Source organism: Lepisosteus platostomus, chromosome 14 (assembly GCF_059453375.1).
Source record: "Lepisosteus platostomus isolate fLepPlt1 chromosome 14, fLepPlt1.hap1, whole genome shotgun sequence".
NCBI classification, from domain to species: domain Eukaryota; kingdom Metazoa; phylum Chordata; class Actinopteri; order Semionotiformes; family Lepisosteidae; genus Lepisosteus; species Lepisosteus platostomus.
Genome location: NC_142624.1, coordinates 24962890 through 24983258, shown reverse-complemented (window position 1 = coordinate 24983258; position 20369 = coordinate 24962890). Strand labels below are relative to the sequence as shown.

The 20369-nt window shown below is 37.1% G+C and overlaps 1 protein-coding gene across 1 annotated transcript in view; it reads right to left on the bottom strand.

Moving 5' to 3' along the window:
• Positions 1–20369, bottom strand: part of pde11a (phosphodiesterase 11a) — a 93946-nt gene that overhangs the window by 15178 nt on the left and 58399 nt on the right. The window contains exons 11-18 of the mRNA XM_088605196.1: positions 15278–15424; positions 15086–15193; positions 9312–9421; positions 8076–8166; positions 4434–4534; positions 2655–2732; positions 1973–2036; positions 90–164 (exon numbers count right to left, since the gene is read on the bottom strand). Coding sequence (XP_088461322.1) covers positions 90–164; positions 1973–2036; positions 2655–2732; positions 4434–4534; positions 8076–8166; positions 9312–9421; positions 15086–15193; positions 15278–15424 — 774 coding nt within the window. The remainder of the gene's footprint in view (positions 1–89; positions 165–1972; positions 2037–2654; positions 2733–4433; positions 4535–8075; positions 8167–9311; positions 9422–15085; positions 15194–15277; positions 15425–20369) is intronic.

The window sequence follows — 20369 nt, the reverse complement described above, 5'->3', positions numbered from 1 at the left end:
CTGGATTTTTATGAAAAATTCTAGGAGTTAAAAGGTGGAGAGATTTTCAGATGACGAGTGTGAGAGGACAGCATTGAAATAAAACTCACCGAAGGAGTGAGTTTCAGTTCAGATCTCTCTCTGTCTCCTTGTTCAAAGAATTCACTGGTTACAAGCTCAGCCACCTAACAGAAATAGAAACAGATTGGGGTTTTGTTCAGCTCTACTTGACCAGGAAAACAAATAGTTTTCTGTTAAATACAGTATACACAATAATGTAATCAAATACAGAAATCAGAAAATACATCATAGCTGAAGCAGAAAGTTTTAATCTTTATTAAACCTAAATTGCTTTCATGAGAAATGTTAAGTAAATCAGCAGTCTAGTTCCTTTCTCAACATGTGAATATTTAACTTAGGGTGGTGTAATTTGTGATTCAAAGGGATCTATACAAAGACAACTGCTCTTCTTAATTTATATCAATCTAGATTCAAGTTTGCAGATGATCCCAAATTAGGTGAATTAGCAAACACTAGAAGCAGCCAGTGGAAATCAAAAGTATTAAGATAAAATTCAAGACTGGGCAAACTACATAGACAATTGCATGGTTAGCATGCAGGAAGCCAAGCCATAGACCTATAAAAACAAATTGGGAAACACTGAGCTAGAACAGGCTGCTTATTGAGAAAGACTTAGACTTAGGTGTTTATGTTGACAATCATTTATGTTTTCTAGACAATGTGGAAACCAATTAAAAAGGTAAGGAAAAATGTAGTAAAGCTAAAAGCATAGAATTTATATCAAGGAATTTTTCATTTGAATGTTGTGAACACTTTTGGTCAACACGTTACATGTAAAAAAAATAGTTTTGGAATCAGTCCAGAGAAGAGAAAGCAGATACATTCAGGGCTAAACAGTATGTCCTACACTGCCAGGCTGAAGGAACTGGACCTGTACAGTTTTCAACAGAGAGGATTATGAGCGGACCTGATACAAGTATTCAAAATCCTCAAACCCATAGGAGTTCTTCATAATGATCAGTGAAAATGACCCAGAGGACGTACTGTAAGTGGAAATGCATTGAAAACCTAGAACAGGAATCCATATTTTTGGTGGATGAGGACAGCTGGATGACATCCTCCAATCAATCTGTACTTATTAAACAGGCTAGATTGGCAAAATAGTTTTCTCTTGTTTGCAACTGTTCAATTGTTCTTGGTATTTTCTACACATAATTCCTTATACTTATATAGCGCTTTTCTGGACACTCCACTCAAAGCACTTTACAGGTAATGGGGACTCCCTTCCACCACCACCAATATGCGCCAGTACACTCACCACACACCAGCTATCAGTGGGGAGGAGAACAGAGTTTTGAAGCCAATTCATAGATGGGGATTATAAGAAGGCCACGACCTGTAAAAGCCAATGGGAAATTTGACTAGGACACTGGGGTAACACCCCTATTCTTTTCGAGAAACACCCTGGGATTCTTAATGACCAGAGTCAGGACCTCGGTTTTGTGTCTCATCTGAAGGACATCTCCATCACTATAGTGGAGTATTAGCACCCTCACAGACTGCAGGGTGAGTGCCCCCTACTGGCCCTACTAACACCTCTTCCAGCAGCAATCTTTGTTTTTTATTATATATATTTACATTTTTATAATAATACTAATAGTAATGTTCTTAAGGTTTGAACCAGTACATTGTGTATTCATGATGTAGATTATTGCACAGAATAAGAAAGATTGATGCAACTGCATGATGAGGAAGGAATCTTTCATTCAATTTACTCATTATAGCCATTGTTAAAAAGAAAAAGAAAAGGAGGAAAAGTAAAGGAAGAAATAAGAAGACAAACAAGTAAATTCTCCCCAGCTGGGGGGGACAGAGTACCTCAGAGGGATTTACATATGTGAATTCTGCACAGCATGTTCATGAGACTATGTGAATTGCAATGTCTTCGCATGTGCTGTATGCAACATACTACCTTTCTTGATATCTCCCAGGGCTTTGTTACAGCGCCAAGGTCGCATGCCGTCATCAGCATTGACCTGTAAAGCACCAAATATGGTCATAGTTAACCACATACAAAATACTGCTCCCTGAATCCAGGCAGACTAAAAGGTGGGAAATGAACATATAAACAATTGCTTTCTGATGACATGGCTACTCTCGTCATTAAAACAACAGTGGTTTAGTAGTACAACATCCTTTTATACACCTGAATAATTAACACAGAGAAAACAAGAGACAATCTTCAGATCTTTGGCATTTTCCATTTTATGGCGGAGGAAATTTTTTGCTCTCTGTTTTTGAATATGTTTAAGTCATCAAACTGTGAAACAGTGGCATAAGTACAGGTAGCACTTAACATGGTACTGTAGTTGGGCTGGGTTAACTGTAAGACCTTTAAGTGGAGGAGGGAAGGAAATCTAGGGTTGGTGCACCCAGACTGTAGAAAGAGGATTTCTCTTGTGGTCGATTCTTTTAACATTCAACAAAATCCGTCAGTGCCCAACAGTAGCAAATGAAGCGTAAAGGGACAATTGAAGAATGGTAGAAACTATATTGAACTTCAAAACCACTCCATAACGAAAGAAGGGAGACATTGCCAAAGTACTGAATTGATTGATATGTTGTGTCACATGTCCCAAGGGAACAGTAATTACCTGAACATATCTCTGTGACCCTTCACATTCCAGTTGTATTCTCCCTTATGAACAAGTTCAAAGAAAGTGGTCCGGTTCCTAAAAGAGAATGAATAATTGTTAACATTTTCTTTACAGGAACAACTCGCTTTTGAAAGTGATTCCCATACACTGTGAATTTTATACGGCTGTAATGGCTATTGTGTTTGCTATGTTACAGACGGATGGCTGTGTAAATATACATGGAACAAAATGATAAAAAAGTAAAAAGGGGTCTTTTTTCTCGCGTGAATCAGCTACAGCAAATGTATTGGATAAGCGCATAAATGATCCCCCGAAATGACCAGCGTCTACATAAGTAATAAGGTTTTTGCATGAGATTCAAGGAAATTCTCACATAAACTTATGCCGACTTATGAAAGCAAATACAAAAGCAAACAAGTTAATGAACATATTCAAGTTCCACTCCAAAAGCCGCTATAAAAATGTGGAAATAAGTTATTGTGGAACAGAGATGGGGGCAGTTAAGGTAATCGGCTTGATAGGTAGTAACTCACTACTTTCCTCTGATCTCATTAAGACTATGTACAAACCAATGATATGGCTGAATATGACATTGACCTAAAGGCAAATCTCATGGAATGCATGAAGCTTCAATTTAAATTTCTTCTAAAACCTGAAATTATTATAAAAAGATGCTTTGGTGACCTCAGATTTCACTCATTTGCTCAACTTGGCTTTCTAAGTGGAGGAACGTTCTGTGTTCAATCTGTGCACAACACAGATTTTGTTGTAAATCTGCTAATTAAGCTTGAGGATTTTGCGCAGGTTTAAGGGAGTATGAAAACTGGGTCACTTTAAGTGCCTTTAACTAATTGGTATATAGTTCTAATCACCCATGATTTATGTCTGAAAGCAACTGAAGGGTACACTGTTGCGGCAAAAACAAAACAGGCAGAATACATCAGCAATTCAGGCTTTATTCACTATATTCACTGATGACGGGCACAATCTCTCTCATGAACGTCTCTGTAAGAAATATTTGAAGTCGCCAAACCCACAGTAAACTATACCAGAATGCAAGTGGGCCATACACAAGGTGAATATATAAACACCTCATGAGTTCCGTCATTTGAGAAAAGTAAACATTACCATGAAAATAAAGCTTTATTATACGCAAAATCCAGAGTTATAAAAGTATATGTAACTTTTAGTAAGAATAATGGAAGACGGAGTAAAAGACAACATACTGTACGTAAGCCAAACAAATCCGTTCAATGTTGTCAGGGCATTTTGTAGTTTAAAGATGTTAAGCAATGCATCTTCCACAAGATGGCAGTATAAGCTACACAATTGGAAAACCTGAACAGTGAAGAAATTAAGACTGATTCGAAACTGAATAGGTAGTTGTGTTGATATTATGTGATGGTAAGACTAAAGCAGTAATAGATTCCTTTGTACTGCCCAAAGTTCAAATTACTGATATTAAAGACTCTGTATTACCTTCCTTTTTTACAACAATAATATAGACAAAGTGTGCAGCTGCATGATACATATTGCATTTCAAAATCTCTGGATACCTTCTTTTCAGTAGACCCTTCTTTGCTTTGGTAAACAAAAATATTAAACATACATTTCAATTTTATCAGTAACTGAATATCTGTAAGTTGATTTATAGTACACCATAGGAATTGGACACAAAATCCTTCTTAAGTCACTCATGTGCATACTGAAGAATACATTCAATATCATATTGATTATGCTATGCAAATAGCTGAGGAAAAGGAAGTCTGAACATACTCAAAGTAGAGGGTTAGGTCTGTTGCCAGTATTGACTGCTTCAGAAGCTGCATAAGGTCACTATACTCTCTGGAGGACAAGTTTGAAAAGATATTGTGGCCCTGTAAAGAAAAGAGAGGAAACCTGCTTCAACTGAAATACTAACACGATATTTAGAAGTATGAAACTGACCCAGTCACAAAACACATCTGCAGCTTTTCTTTAAAAGTTCCCATGGTATTCCTATACCCTTCAATCAAATTAATTAGTAATTATACATTTGCACAAGAAAATAATGAGAAAGTGTGTCTTAAATTGACTTACATACAGATTTGTATGGCTTTTAGATTCTACTGCCAATTGTCTGCACAACTGACTACTGACTTCCTCATTTATCTGGGTGATCCTTTTAACCAGCGAAACTTATTTATACAGGTTAGTATTATGTTTTTGCACCACATATTCTTAAATGTTCTTTTTATTGGGAAAAAAAAACAAAGATGAAGATTAACCTGGCCCAACTTGTGGACTCTGAACATAAAACAAAGCTGCCTGCAAGATAAGGCAGACCTGTTTCATATTGATTCCAGCACATTTCACAATTTTGTCTCACAGCATGAGTTTCAAAGTGCTTATATTTGTTCTGCCATAAGCGTTTTTCCACAAATCACCACAAGCAGCACTAAAATCAGAAGTCTCTGGAAAAGCATATAAAGTCATGTTGCCCTCAATGCATTGCAAAGCACCGAAGATGACAAAACTTAAAAACTAAAGTACTGTGCAGATTAATTAATGTATTTTTAACCTCTTTCAGACTTTTGTGTCAGTAATGATGAATGGTGTCACAGCCTAAATCCATGGAATAAAAAATAGCTCATCTAATGTTTGTCTAGGATTACTTTGTTAAATAGTTTCATAATGCATAATATTATGATATCAAAGTGACAGACTGAGTAGATAATTAAGCCACATGTCCATTAAATAGCACCAGAGACCAGAATGATTTGATCAATGTTCAAAATCATTACTCAGCAGAAGAGATAAGCTTTGCAGGTGTGTCTATAAATGTGGATCTACAGCCCCAGCTCTTTGGGATTAGTATCACTAAATATTGTTTATAAAGACAGTCAGGTATTGTTGTATGAAGAGAAATACTATATATTTTTACTTCCACAATAATCTTAATTTGCAATGGAGGTTTGAGCATAATGATGCATAATTATTAAATGTTTTAATTAAAGACTTAGTCGTTGATTACTAGTAATGATGGTCAACATAATTGTCAACACTCATTGTGTCATCAAAAAATGATGGTATTCTGACCAACTGGACATCTCTCAATTTACAATATTCTTATAGACAGGAAAATAAACTTAGCTCCTTAGCTCCAAATCCCTGTTTCAGTCTGAAATGAAGTCTTTCAAAAAAGCATACTTTTGGATATATCTTTTTTAAGCATTCATTAGCAACAGAAATGAATCTGCAGTTCTATAGCTCTAAAGTCACTGGAAATGGTACATACTGCATAATCTTTCCTACTGCCCATTTTTTCAGTATACGAAAATTAGTTACAGGAAATAATGGTACATGTACTGTATAATATAACTCATTGCCAGCAGACTAAGAAAGGCCTAAAGGAGCTTCAGCAGGGTAGACCTATCTAATTACAGTAATGTACATTTCAGAGGGCTTCTGCTGGTACGTAATGTTCTGGAACAAATTTCTGACTGCACTTTCAGTGGGTCTGAGTCCACTTTGACAGTAAAACCGTGTGAAATGTCAGTAAGCTTAAACACCACTTGGAAAAACAACTACAAAATCTACTGCTAATCAAGGTAAATGTTTCATGTATGTCCAAGCCAAGAAGGTCTTGGTGTACTAAGCATGCTTCTTCAGTTTGTATAGACTGATGTTGTTTATATTAATGTCCACAAGAGGGCAGGATATCTAGACACATGGATATACAACATACTGTACATGTTAACCCTGGTCAGTATGTGATATTTTTTATTTGTTACATCAACAAGACCATTTATACAAAACGAAGACAGAGCATACTAAGTGAAAAAGTGTCATGGTCAAATGTCATTTTTGAAGTGAAAAGAGAAACACAAATAACCTGGTTTAAAAGTTGCATGTCTTAAGTGTTAAATACAATCTGTTCTTATCTAGACAGACATGTCTGTGATCCAATTAGTTTTAAAGTACAAGAGCCTTAAACAATGGCAAAAAATGAGTGCTTGGTTGTACAATTTAGCTTTGCCTTTGATTTATTCCTGCCAACAGCTTATTGACTGCTGTTAATTTCCTCAACAATCATTTAGTCAAAAAAAACACTGATGTTTTTATCAAGATGAGAGCTAATATGGAAATCTTTACAGTACTGTTTTTCTATACAATATGCACATTTGTGTGTATTGTTGTTGACCTAAAAATCACTGTTGAGAACAATTTATCAAGTTGGGATTGATAAATTCGAGTTTCTGCCTCCCAGTTTGATAGATGATTTCCAGGTTATATTTGCACAGCTCAATATTGGTATACTGGGTCACAAAAGAGCTTTGATCATTTTGATAAAGCAATGAAATCAATAACCAGAATGGACTGTGCCTTCGTTCTCTATCTTGCTCTCAACATGAAAGGCATTGTTTGTATGCTGCGTACATTACTTGTCCTAACTAACGGCTTTCCAATACATTTCACAGACATCGCAAAAATCAGTTGATATGTAATCACTCTGCTTTCATGTTGTACATATTCAAATAACGGAAGTTCTTAACTAAAGTTTGGGAGGGATAATAATGACAAGTCACACTCACACAGCTGCACCTACTCACAATCACCACCAAACAAGCTCTATCAACTGAACTCAATCAACTCCCTTTGCATTTGTCTCAAGAATCCCTCCTCCACCTCATCTCCACCTTGTACCTGCTCTGGTGTAACATATTACTGTATACTGTATATTCATCCATTTTCTATGAGTAAGTCACCTATTCTTGGTAAGGGTCATGCCAACTTGGAGCTATCTCTGAAACATCACCCTGGGTGATTTAAAGATGTTGATTAACCTAAGCAGCATATATTTGGTAGGTGGGAAGACAATGGAGCACCCACAGAAAACCTATGAGAACATGGGGATGCATACTCCACAGAGACAAATCTAGAATCAAACTCTGACAGGGTGGTAGATGCATTAACCCCCACAACACCTCTGCGACAGACTACAGAATTATCGTTGGGCGATCTCCATATCCATTTTTCACCTAAGTAAGCTAAAACTACCAAAGTGGAGCAGCACCCACAACACGGAACTACTTACAGAGCTACATTCTCTTTGACCAGGCTGGGTCAATTCTAGCATGTGAATCGGCCATATTCTGGATATACTTAAACATCACGGAATGTCCTCTGTCATTTACAGCACTTGAAGAAGGGTCTGAAGTAAGATCAGAGACCACAATAATGAACCCAGAAACAGTATGAATCAATTTATACATTATTTCTTATATTTTCCCCATTTCTTCACCTCATTTTACTTTTGTCCCTGTGGGAAATCTCGGATATATCAGCAAACTCAACCTTTGCTCATTCTGGCCAGGGCTGCAGGGAGTGGAAATCGCGCAGTAGCGAGCCACAAGGAAGACTGCTAGCCTACTGTACCTCACTCTGGAGAATCATGACGGCGTGATTGAAATGGTGGTGCTCCAGAGTGGCAGAGGTGCCGTACAGCTGAGCCAACGCTGAGCCCGTCCTGATGAAGGAAGAAGAATTGATTTGTTATAGTTGGGTGCCTGACCCTTCTCGTAAAACCTGATCAAATAAATCTCCTAAATAGTAATAACGTTTGTTTATAGACCACCTTTCCAAACCTAGGGAAGCTGTATGTAGTGATTAAAAAGAACAATAAACGGTAAGAGGGAAAAAAAAAGACGTATCCCCACGAATGCCGTTTCTGCGATTTGGTGTGAAGTTTTTTGATCCGAGCCTCGTTTTGTTTTGCGTCTACTGTTATTTAGTACCCCACTTAGCACTTCCACATGTAAAAGCTTTGTAACGCCATTGTGTTTCTCTATATACCTGCGAGCAACTCTGAATAAACGGATTAGCAGAGATTCTCAACATTAGTCACTGTCACCGACATATAGGTGTGCTAAGTAAATTACTTGGATCAAAGGAGTGATTTAAAACTAGATTCTGTAATCAATCTTTAAAAAGTTAATGTACTGATTCCAGCAACTTAACACAATCAATGTAACAAAGAAACACAATAGATGAACTTTGCCACCTATGTAGCAGCTTCGTAAAGCAACTGTATGGTAGAAAACTATTGCAGCTAGCTGTTAAGTACCTCATTCTTAACTGTATACTTGATAGCTATCAGTGTAATACCTTTGGTCTTTCCATGGTAAATACAGCTTTTTAGACTGTTCAGTTTCATTAAGAGTGTGCTTTCAATATTAGACCATGTAATGAAGAAAAACATACATGATGAAGCTAAAATACTTATTTTAATAGGTTATTTTGGATATTGAAAAACAGCTTCCGAATTCTTGTGATATGGTGTAGCATTCCTTGACCAAACCCAAGACAAAAGTTCTTTATGAGATCAAAGAGAATCTTTCATTTTAAAGTGATTTGTGTTGCCGTAACTCTGAGATTCTAGCATTGTCTTATACATTTATGAGAACACTTCACTTAAGTATTTTATTTAAGATGCACAAAGGACACTTAAGGCAACACAACTTAAGTCATGCTGTGAATTAATTCGTGTTCTACTAGCTCAGTACTGTACCAATATGAAAAAGAAAAAAAATGTTATACAATCAAGTGCACTGCAGCAGAATGTGGTTATTAACCTAACTTTATTTCTGTACAACAAACAAATAATTAACTTACTTTGCTTGGAAGGCATTGTTTGTTCCGCGATGATCAAGATCATGACATAAACAGCCCACTATGAGCGCTAGAATTTCCACTTCTGTCAAGGTTTCCTGAAATCCTGCAGTCTGGAAATAAATACAATAATTTAGTGCAAGGTTCTAGACTTTGTTACAGCGAGCATTACAGAGTTGTAAAGGATTTTAAATGAAACGCAGATGCATCTTAAAAGTAAAACAAAACTGAAGCGGTTTTGACTGCTTTTCAAGTACAGGATGTTCCATTGATATAACATTTTCTAGTAAAGCAATGTTTCAGTAACATTGTTTTGGGATTGACATTAACAGCAAAGGAAGCAGGCATTAGCATTATTTGTATCTTCAGCAACATTAAAAATATCACTTACAAAAATGCAACTTTTACTAAATACTATAGCAAAACAGTGTGGGAGGTTTTTATAGAACGGATATTAGCTGTAGAAAATATAGAAAAATGCATCATTTGGCTTCAAAAATGTAATCGCTGATATCTGGAAGAATTGTGGTAAGGAACATATGGAGGCTTAATGCCAAGTACACTTACTGAGCCTTTACAAAAATAAAAATATTACCTTGCTTACAAGTACACTTATAAAAGCTACAATTTAACAAAATAGAAATCTTAATCTTACTGCAATTATGAGACATGGTTTTGCAACAAGTCTGTAAACAGATGTACAGTATGTTTATTAGGGAGAAACATCTTCTGTTCTATGGTTTGAAAGGCTACTATAGTTAAAATGAATAAAACCACAAGAGGGCAGCAAAGCGTCATGGCAATGGTTAAGCTCTTATTAATCAATATGTCACAACGTTTTCAGTACGAGTGCTGGAATCAAGTAAAAAATCTAGAGTTACAGTTTATGCATAATAAAATTACATTGCCCCATAATTATGATTACTGTGTTTGGAGGCCAATGGCTAAACAGATTTTCAGCAATAGTTTAGTTACACACATTTTGGAATTGTGAAGCTTATGATGCATGAATAACTTCATTATTGGGATTTACTCTTAACACAGTTTTCCAACTCACTCAAAGTAATATTGCACTCTATTGTACTAACCTATGCAGGTTCAAAGTTGTTTTCTTTAAAAAATTACACTGTCAAATGAAATTTAATATTTAAACTGATTCGAACAGTTTAAATATAGGAATGTGAGGACAAAATTGGCCATCTTGATTTAAACAGTTATTGCACCAGAATGATACCAGCAGTATCACATGTGGAGATAAGTGGCCAATCAAGTTTTGAACAGTAGCAGTCTGCAGTACGGTCTGTACCTGATAATCAGGTGTAATATGACAATTTATGGCATTAAATCTTAAGGTACAAATCTAAAACATGGTGATGGCGATGATATCTGGAAAGTTTCACTTCTACACGTCGCAGCAGTTCCCAAGAGGAACATCTTTAATGATCTTTAAATTATGTGGTTCCAGTCGTCATATCTGTTAATGTGAGACTCCAGTTTTGATCAAATATTTAATGGCTTATCTGATGCGGGATAACAGCCAAGACTGAAATTGCTTGACTTTCTAGTCTTTCACAAGGTCCAGTTTGATATTGGGGTGAAAACAACAGAAAACAGTAAGCAGTTTTGTAGGCTTACATGAAAGTTCCAATGTCATGAAATACTATAGTAAAGCAACTTGGCAGTAACATCACTAAATTGAATAGACACTGAACAGATGTTATTAAGAAATAATATACAGTATACTACTTCTTGTTCTTTCACTACTGTGAAATCAATGTCACACCTTTAAAAGATTTGTAATGCAATATTGTAGTTAAGTTTATACATCATTTTCTTGAATAAATTAGTAGTGTAGGTCTCCACCTGTGAATTCACTGTTTGACCGTGATCAGTTTAAATGTTCAGGATAAAATGGAAATCAAAAGCAATGGTCAGGCAGCAACCCTAGTTAACACAGGGGCTCAACTGTTAAAAAGTGTATACTATCGTGCCAGCAATGGTGCCAAATCACATTTTTAATATGCAAACTGCTTTGAACAGGAGCAATCTGAAGTTTGATCGCCATATGTAATTGTATTGTCACTAGAATTATGCCTGTCAAGAACAATGGATTCAGAGTCAAAAGAAAAAGAATGGTCAAATCATAATTATAAAGACTCCATAAAATTAAGTTCAAGCCCAGGACAATATGGTCTTGTTAGTTTAATAGAGAAATTAAGAACAAAAAATCAGGAGTGATTTACTGCACAAAATGTACTATATACTTTACCAAGTATATCAAATTGCAGGTACAGCTCAAAACAGATTAAAATTATGATGAGAAAATGCTGATGTAAATGACTTGTGACATTTTCCGTAATTCCTCTGGTTAGCACTTAACTTTCTCAACATGCACGTAACCCTATATGGCCTTGAAGATCTTCAGATACACCTTTTGTGTGAGTTTTCCATCAGCCTCATTACGTCCCAGGTAGATTTTTGCTACGCTGGTTGTATGCCTGGGGGCATTAAATCATTGAAAAGTGATATCTTGCCGTGAGGTGTGTTCTTCAGGAGATGGTTTGTCGGTCAGAATGTAAACATTGCAGTTATATACTGCAATCAGGTTATCCTGAGTTTTCTGAAAGCTCTGACACCTGAGAAAAAGCCATAGATTTATATTGATACATTTTAATGCTTTATTGTATCTGTTGTTAGTACCAATAATACCAATAACAACATTGTAATGGTGTTACACCACTCTCCACCCTGCTTTCAAACAAACTCCAGCTGATAATTGCCCCACAACTCAAACTGTCACTGTTTCAGTTCACTCTTTGTTTTGTTGCCTGCCTCTTATTAGAGAGAGAGAGTCTTTATTTTCCCCATGGGAGGGGGCAAGTTGTTTTACAGCAGCAGTGTTGGTGTACAGACAGAAGGAAAGGAACAACAATATACACATATTTACTTTGAAGGTCAAGTGTTAAGGATATGGCTACGGGTAGGAATGAGAACTGAAATCTCTTGGTTTTGGTGTTGGGGAGTCTGTATCTGTGCTCTGATGGGAGTAACTGGAAATGATTAAACAAGGGATGTGAAGGATAATCGCAGATGGATTTTGCTTTACGCAAAGCATGTGAATGATAGAGGAGAGGGCTGGAAGATCAGCACCAATGACCTTCTGACATATTTTCACAAGTCTGCCTAGTTTGTTCTTGCTTCTCAGATTCAGGTTACCAAACCAGCATATCAGGGTGAAAGTAAGAACAGATTCAAGGCTTTTCTAAGCGCTTAAAATACTTAAGCTTCCTTAAGAAAAAGCAAAGGTTTCCAAGCAGCTGTATGCCAATTGAGATCATTTAGTGATAATTACAGTACATACTGTATGTTATGTATGCTACTGTTCTTGAAGGAATGCTAAATTACATTGTGGTGCAATGGATAGCATTGTTTCCTTGCATTACTGGGGCCTTGGGTTCAATTCCAGGCCTTAGGATGCTATCTGCATGGAGTTTGTACAATCTGTTTTGCCCATTTTCGGGATCCTCTTGGTGCACCAGTCTCCTCCCACAGTCCAAAACCATAATGGTAGTTTAATTGGCTTCTGAGAAAATTGGCCCTGGTATGAGTGTTTGCATTTGTGTGTTTGCGCCTGTCTGCTCTGCGATGGAGTTCTGTCCGGGTTGTACCCTGCCTTGTGCCTGTTGCTTGCTGGGATACATTCTGGCTCCCCCGAGACTGTGAATTAGAAGAAGCTGTTAGAAAATGTATGGATGCTACATTGTGGGTTCTTGGTCACTCGTAAGATTTCTGCTTGATAGAGTAGGTGACTATCGCATAAAGAATATTCACTGTTAAACGTTAGTGAATTACTTGACTCACTGTATACTGTCACTGATTTCACAATTCCTTTGTAATGAACTCAAATTTTCAAGTTTAAAATGAAATCCCTACCTGTACATATTGGTTATACTGGTTTGGCAGGTAATAGTCTGATAATCAGTCTAATTAGGCCACATTACATAATATATTATTCTGTCATGTGGACTTTGCATTATTTACCACATTATCTTCTACAGTATTTCAAAATAATGTCCAAAACGCCATCTGCAGAGCAGAATTAGCATCTTGAAGCAGCATTAATAGGAGTAATTGATATTGGCAAAAAAGTTCCAATCTTGTTTTTCCTCCAAAATACCAGTATTGCAAAACATAATTGATGTTAGAGAACAAGTGACTAATTTATTTTTACACAACCCATGAAAAAGCTTGATAATTCAACTGTAATGCTTATTCTGTACATTACATTTATTATTTTTAGGTTATGATGTATCCTTACAGTAGCTTCACTGAATTACATGATGGTATTGCCCTATGTACCCTAGTTACACTTATCTGTGACATGTAATCATTCAGTACAAACTGTGATTATTTAAATTCATCTTGGATAAAGGTGTCAGTTCACTGTGGAATGTAGTCATTATAGGAATACTAAGTATATTTAAGTGAATAGATTTAGTGAAAATCCCTCAAATTATTTTTTATATTTATCTGCTGCTTCTTGTGACACTTGATATCTACCCATTACAGAAACTGTAGCCTAACGCTGTTCCAAAACTTTTGACTTAGAGTTCCACCTACAGGCCAACTTGCAACCATGATTTTATATCAACAATGGCAGCCTGCAGACAGGTAAGTAATCCCTTTACTGTAGTGTGCCAAAAGAACAATTAATCATTTGGATAAGCCATACAATTGGGAAGCTCCAGTATATAAGCATGAATCATGGCAGAGAAATAGATTGTGACAGTGCCTTTATTTTAATATATCATCTTGGTAAAAATACATTGGTTCTAATAGCTTACTCTCTGCAGTGTTCTTACCTTGTTACCAATAAATCTGTTTAGATACTAATCCTTATATAGATGCTTTGTGTGATTAAATGTGGAACACTTAAGCATGCATTAGAAGCAGCCCCAAGAGCCTCTTCAAAGACATAAGATGCTATATCTCTACAGGATTATCCTCAAGAGTGCCCAAACAAATGTGACTAATTGTTAGATTTCATGGGACCAATTGAATCATATTTGCGCTGAAAGGTTTGAGGAAGTTTTCACTGATAATATTTAACAGATGATGCCCTTAAGAAAAAAATACCATACACTACTGTATTTTGCATAAATATGTAGGAAGAACTGAATAAGCAGATTGAAAATTCTAGATGTGAAGTACTCTACCATTTTATGTACTGTAGGTAGAACAAACAACAAGTGTGAGGCATGAACAGAGGCACGATTGATACAATGAAACAAAATGATTTTGAAATGAGAAATAGACAGTATATTCACATTTCTCTGAAACGTCTGTCCATTTTCTAACTGCTATAACCAATAAAGGGTCATGGAGGATCAAAATATTATCCCAGCATGGAACAGGCTCCAGGTATGATACTCTGGGTGGGACTTCAATCCATCACAGGGGCACACAAATACGCACACACTCACACCAGGGCCAATTTTCCCGGAAGCTGACTGACCTACCAGTATGTCTTAGGACCGTGGAAGGAAACCGGAGCACCCAGAGAAAACCCATGTGAACACTTTAAGGACATTAAAACTCCACAGAGGTGGCACACCAGGTCCAGATTTCAACCCAAGGCCAATGGCTTGAGGCAGCAATGCTAACCACTGTGCTACTGCGCCGCCGTTCTGCCTTGCTCTGAAACATTTTGAAATGCAGGACATATTTACCAGTTCCCTTCACAATGTGCCTGTTAGGATACATTTTGCTGAACTTACTGTTAACATCGCGAACATGCACTGGCAGACATTGAACGCATGTCGCCAGTTGTGGTACAACACCATGCGATAATTCTTCCTCACTGTCAACAGCCACCTACACAGCGTCTGAAAGTGAAAAAAGCAAAAGTGAGTCGAGCTTCATCTGTGAATACTGACAGCCTGCCCTTATCAGACTGTTTGATGTTTTACCTCGTAATCTATTTTGAATTTCTGCACCATTCCCAATTCCATGAACATGCGCAAGGCAGCAGTTATCATGGCGTCCACGTCCAAGGAGAAGTCATCAAAGGACAGTTTATCAATACCAAGTTCACAAACAAGAGGGATGTTTGCAGCCTGTGAATAAAGACGAGACAGAAGAAGAGAGAAAAGTAGGGAGAGAATTCTCAGTACTATACTTAAATAATTCAAAGGTAAGGTTTTTGCTTGGACTGTTTCATCTCGTTTCCTCACAGAAAAAAAATCCTCATGAACTGTCTTTGCCCTCCAGGCTCTCCCTGAGAGATCAAAGCTCCTTTTCCATGAGGCCTACAGTGAGATTGTGCTGGCTGGCTTAACTAGGTAGGATCATTTATTCGAGTCCACCCACAGATAAAAAGATTAAAATAAAACAATAACAGACAGTTATTCAACTAGGCAATTAGTCAACATAATGCATATCTAGGAACACACATTACAAGAGGAGTAGAAAATTGCAAACTTGTTATCTTTAAAAAATATATAAACTCCTTCTCCATGTTTTACTAAGAAAATATTGTGCTGCTTTCTGTCTGTACTGTGCAAACCTTTAAATAAAGAAAACAGGAGATCCCTGTATTTACTGAGCATCCCAAATGAATCAGCTGGTACAAATGCTCAACTGCAGGACTCATGACTTGAGCCTGGGTCATGTCATAAGCTGATGGTAGTGATATGACCCAACCTCAACCTTTTATCGTTGATTCACTCAGGATGCACAGTAAATATGAATCCCCTATTTCCTATATTTAATGTTTTTCACAGTTAGAGACAGTCCCTAGTCAGTACTATAGAGAATAAAGAACAGCTAGAGGTTTATTCCATACTGAAAAGAAAAGAGATAAAATGTTTCGGCTGTGATGCCTTTTTTCATGTTTGAGGGAGAGAAGGAACCTGGCACTTAATGAAGCATGGATGAACAAAAGACAGGATAGGAGAACTGGAACAAAGGTATGAAGTCAAAATCTGCACATGAATAGAGAGGATTAGAAGGAGACGAGTCTGCCATTAAGAAAAGGGGGAAAAGGGGTGATCCTTGTTTCAGGATAATTTTGGTTTCAGATGTCTGTCTGCAATAGGAGTTCTGAAGCCCCTCAGTGAGGACGCAGGCGGAGAGATCAGTATGATCATGGCCGTTAGTGGTGAAATGAGAAACTATGGGTTTGGAGAGATCTTTGATCCTCACAGCTGTGACATGTGTCCTGAAACAGTTTCCCAGTTTCCTTCCTGTCTCACCATAGCTGGGCATTTTCTGCAAGAGAATAAGTACTATGGAATAAGTAAGCTAGGGCTCTCTTAGCTCTGTGACAAAGTGTCCCCTGTGGTCTCCTGGGTGATTGCAGGTATGCGGCTCTCCGACACGCCTCTCCTCAAATTAGTTTTCAATCTCTGATACAGGGCTGTGTTGCCTGTGACGCGTGTCTGAAGAACATCCGACTCATAGGTGGGAGGGCTATTCCAAAATGGCTGGGAGAAGTCTAAATGAATAAGAAATGAGAAGTCTAAATGAATAAGAAGAATAAAGAGAACCGTTTGTCTAGAGTTATCTCTTTTATTTCCATTTAACGAGTTTACCATGGAAAATTTACCATAATAGCATTTTGGGATTGATTGTACTTTGCTTAGGCTCTTGTTCCTCTGCGACCCCTATATCAGATAAAGCAGGTACAGAATGGAATGATGGATGCATTTTGTTTATACTATGCATTTTGTTAGTTTTCCATTGTTTGAATCTTGGTTTACAATCCCACTTCGCTATGATTTACTACAGTCTACTGTATTAACCAAGTGAAATAATTACCTTTACAAACTGCAGTGAAGGAACTTTAGAGCAGAAAGCACAAACGTTGGGCTTGTTTCCAGTAATATTGCAGCAGAACTAGTGAAGACAATTAGCTAGAACTTTGACAGGGGTTAATTGGGTTTATGCATATTTGAGGGAGAGATCCAACAAATTGATCTGCAAAGCTTTGTTCCTCAGCCATCAGTAGGATCAGAATATATCAAACATATTCACAGGGGAACAAACCATGGAATAAAAATGTTGTTAATAGATATCTGACTAGCTCTGTTTGATTCAGTTGGAGAAACTATTTTCAAAACTAAGTTAAATGGGTACATAAGATAAGATCACTTTATTAGCCATTATACCATTTCTTGCATTAGGAATTAATCTTATTGCATACCCCAGCTTGCTCTCCATGAGTCACCCAAGAAGCTTGGGGTCAGAGCACAGGGTCAGCCATTGTACAGCACCCCTGGAGCAGCTGGGGTCAAGGGCCTTGCTCAGGGGCCCAACAGAATAGGATTCCTCTGCCAGCCACAGGATTTGAAACCTTCCAGCCACAGACACAGATCCTTAGCCACAGAGCCACGATGATAGCCTCCATGATAATCGATTCACTTAAAACTGCATTTGAAACACAAGTGTGCAGCTGGGTGACTTCTGAGGGGATCACACTATACATAAGGACTGACTAGAAATATGCCTTTTGTTTTTTATTCATTTGGTAATAAAGGCCTTGTTACATTTGCTGCCCACGTGCGGAAATAGTCTTCTATTCTTTCTCTCTAATATTGACAGAGCAAACTGATGAACAGCCAATGGCCACTGTACTCCTGACCTATGAATTTCACTGCAGTGAGCACGAGACTCACATGACTGACTTTCTGTCATTAGCATTCAGCATTTTTACAGAAAGCTCACAAGGTTCTTCCATCCACACCAAAATTCAAAGCCACCTTGAATCCTGGAGACGGATTTATCTACAAATACAAGTATGAGTTTGTGTCCCTAAAGTTTTATGTACTTCCATAAAACCATGCCCATTCTCAATACATTATATAGACATACAATTAAATTCAGTTGTTTGCATTGAGGTTTTCTTCAGGACATGTAAATTTTATTATTTGTCTTATTACTATGCAAAATGGCAGTGTTTACCCAGGTTTACACTATTAATCCTCTCAGCCTTCCATGAATGACTTATCACTGAATCCAATTGAGTGCAGTCATTCTAAGGAAACTAAGAAAACCTTTAGGAAAAACTTGGATTGTTTTAATATTCTTGTCAGAATAGTCACCTTTTAAATCAAAGCTTAAAAGGAAAAAATATTGTGCAATGGCAGATACTTTAAATGTGCATTAAAAGCTGGAACTATAGCATATTTAATCTCCCCTTTAGTACAATAAAGTCTAACAATAATCCTTCAGTGTACTGGCAGCCTTTACTGTAGAAGCCCATTTACTATAATCTCCCTTTAAGACTTCAGTCATGAGCAGTCTTTTATGTGCAGCCAACATAAATACTTTATTTTAAACAGTAATTATTTTAAGAACTCTTCCGTCTGGTCGAGAACCTGCTAATTATTATTTTTTTTTAAATAGTTACGATTTCTAGTGGGGTGATTACTTGTTTAAAGGAGAACTGTCAAATGGTTTGTAAATGTGTTTGTGTTGTTTGGGAGATCATTGATAACTGTGACTGACGTCATGAACACTTTTTTTTTCTAACTTTATATATAGCAACCAGAGGATGGCACATTTCTGGTAGAAAGTCACACTGTAGAACATATAACCAGGACTATTCAATATATTTCATGGAAAATAGATATTATAGAATATACATACAGTATAGAACATAGAGATCATCTGAAATTCAGTACACACAGAAAAAGGATTGAGCAGCCAACCTAAACTGTTCTAGCCCTTCTTTGAGGTTTCCACCACCAATTAATCTGCAGAAATAAAAATGTATTCTTGTCCTGTTTGGATTGCTACATAATTATTGCTTTAATTAATTTTTATATTGTACCACTAATTCAATATCCTCTGATGTCTGATTCCCAGAGGAGTGTTTCCATGTTATTGGAATATGAAACGTTTGTGTTAAAGCCCCAGCATCACGGTGCTGCAGTAGCTAGAGTTGCTATCCCGCAGTGCTGGGCCTCTGGGACCAATTCCAGAGCTAGGGAACTATCTGTGTGGAGTTTGTATGTTCCCACTGTGTTCACGTGGGCTTCCTCCCATTGTCCAATGATATATGGGTGGGTGAAATGGCATCTGGGAAAAACTGGACTTGATGTGAATGTGCATATACTCTAGCTCCCCCACGACCCCACAATGGATTAAGCAGTTATAAACTAAATGGATGGGCTGAACCCTATTTCAGACTGCAATCAGAGTTATGTTATCCAGCAGGCCATCTCTTCTTAATGTTTGCCAAATCTGAGTTTATACCTGTGTTGTAACACTTATCCACTGAGGAAAGACAATCCCCACAAGCCAAAAAGGTAGTGCAAACTAAACTTTGGTTCTATTCGCATTCTTGGCAACCAGAACAACTGTAAAATGTTAAACAAATTAAGAGCCAAAGGAGACACTTTTATCAGTAGTCTCTCACAGAACAAACCCCCTGTGGTCTGATTGACAATCCTGAACTGGCTACTAATACTTAAGGCTAAATTCTACTGGGTTTAATCAGAAATGTGTGTTTTAACTTAAGTGTTAGTTTTTTTCTGCTCTGGATAATTCACCACCTCAAAAGAGTATTTACAAATAAAACTAATGCATGAGAATAGGAATTAAATGTCTGGAGGCAAGGAGACAATCAGGAGTACTATCATATGTACAATACTTTGCAAAGATCGCCTACTAAAGTGTGTTTAACTTTATTTACTAATGCATCTGTAGCTTGAAAAACAAAAAAAAAAGCATCTGTACCTTGATGAGCTTGCAATGAATCTCTTTTACATATTGTTCTAGTTGTGAATAATTTCTTCCAGTTGTAATAACGTTTTTTTGGTAGATTTGATTCAATTTTAGTTTGGCAAGCTCTTCGCACCTACCTACTCTATACTGTCTATGATAGCAACAAAAAGGTGCCCCAAGTGCTGGTGGAATAAAACAAGAAAAAAAGCTTTGCTGATGTCATCTAGTCTAAATATCAACCAGCAATGAGTGCGTAACTCAGTGCCTCTGGTTCCAAACAAAACCTCAATAGAAGTTATACATGAGCAATCTGTCAAAACCCTTTTATACCCC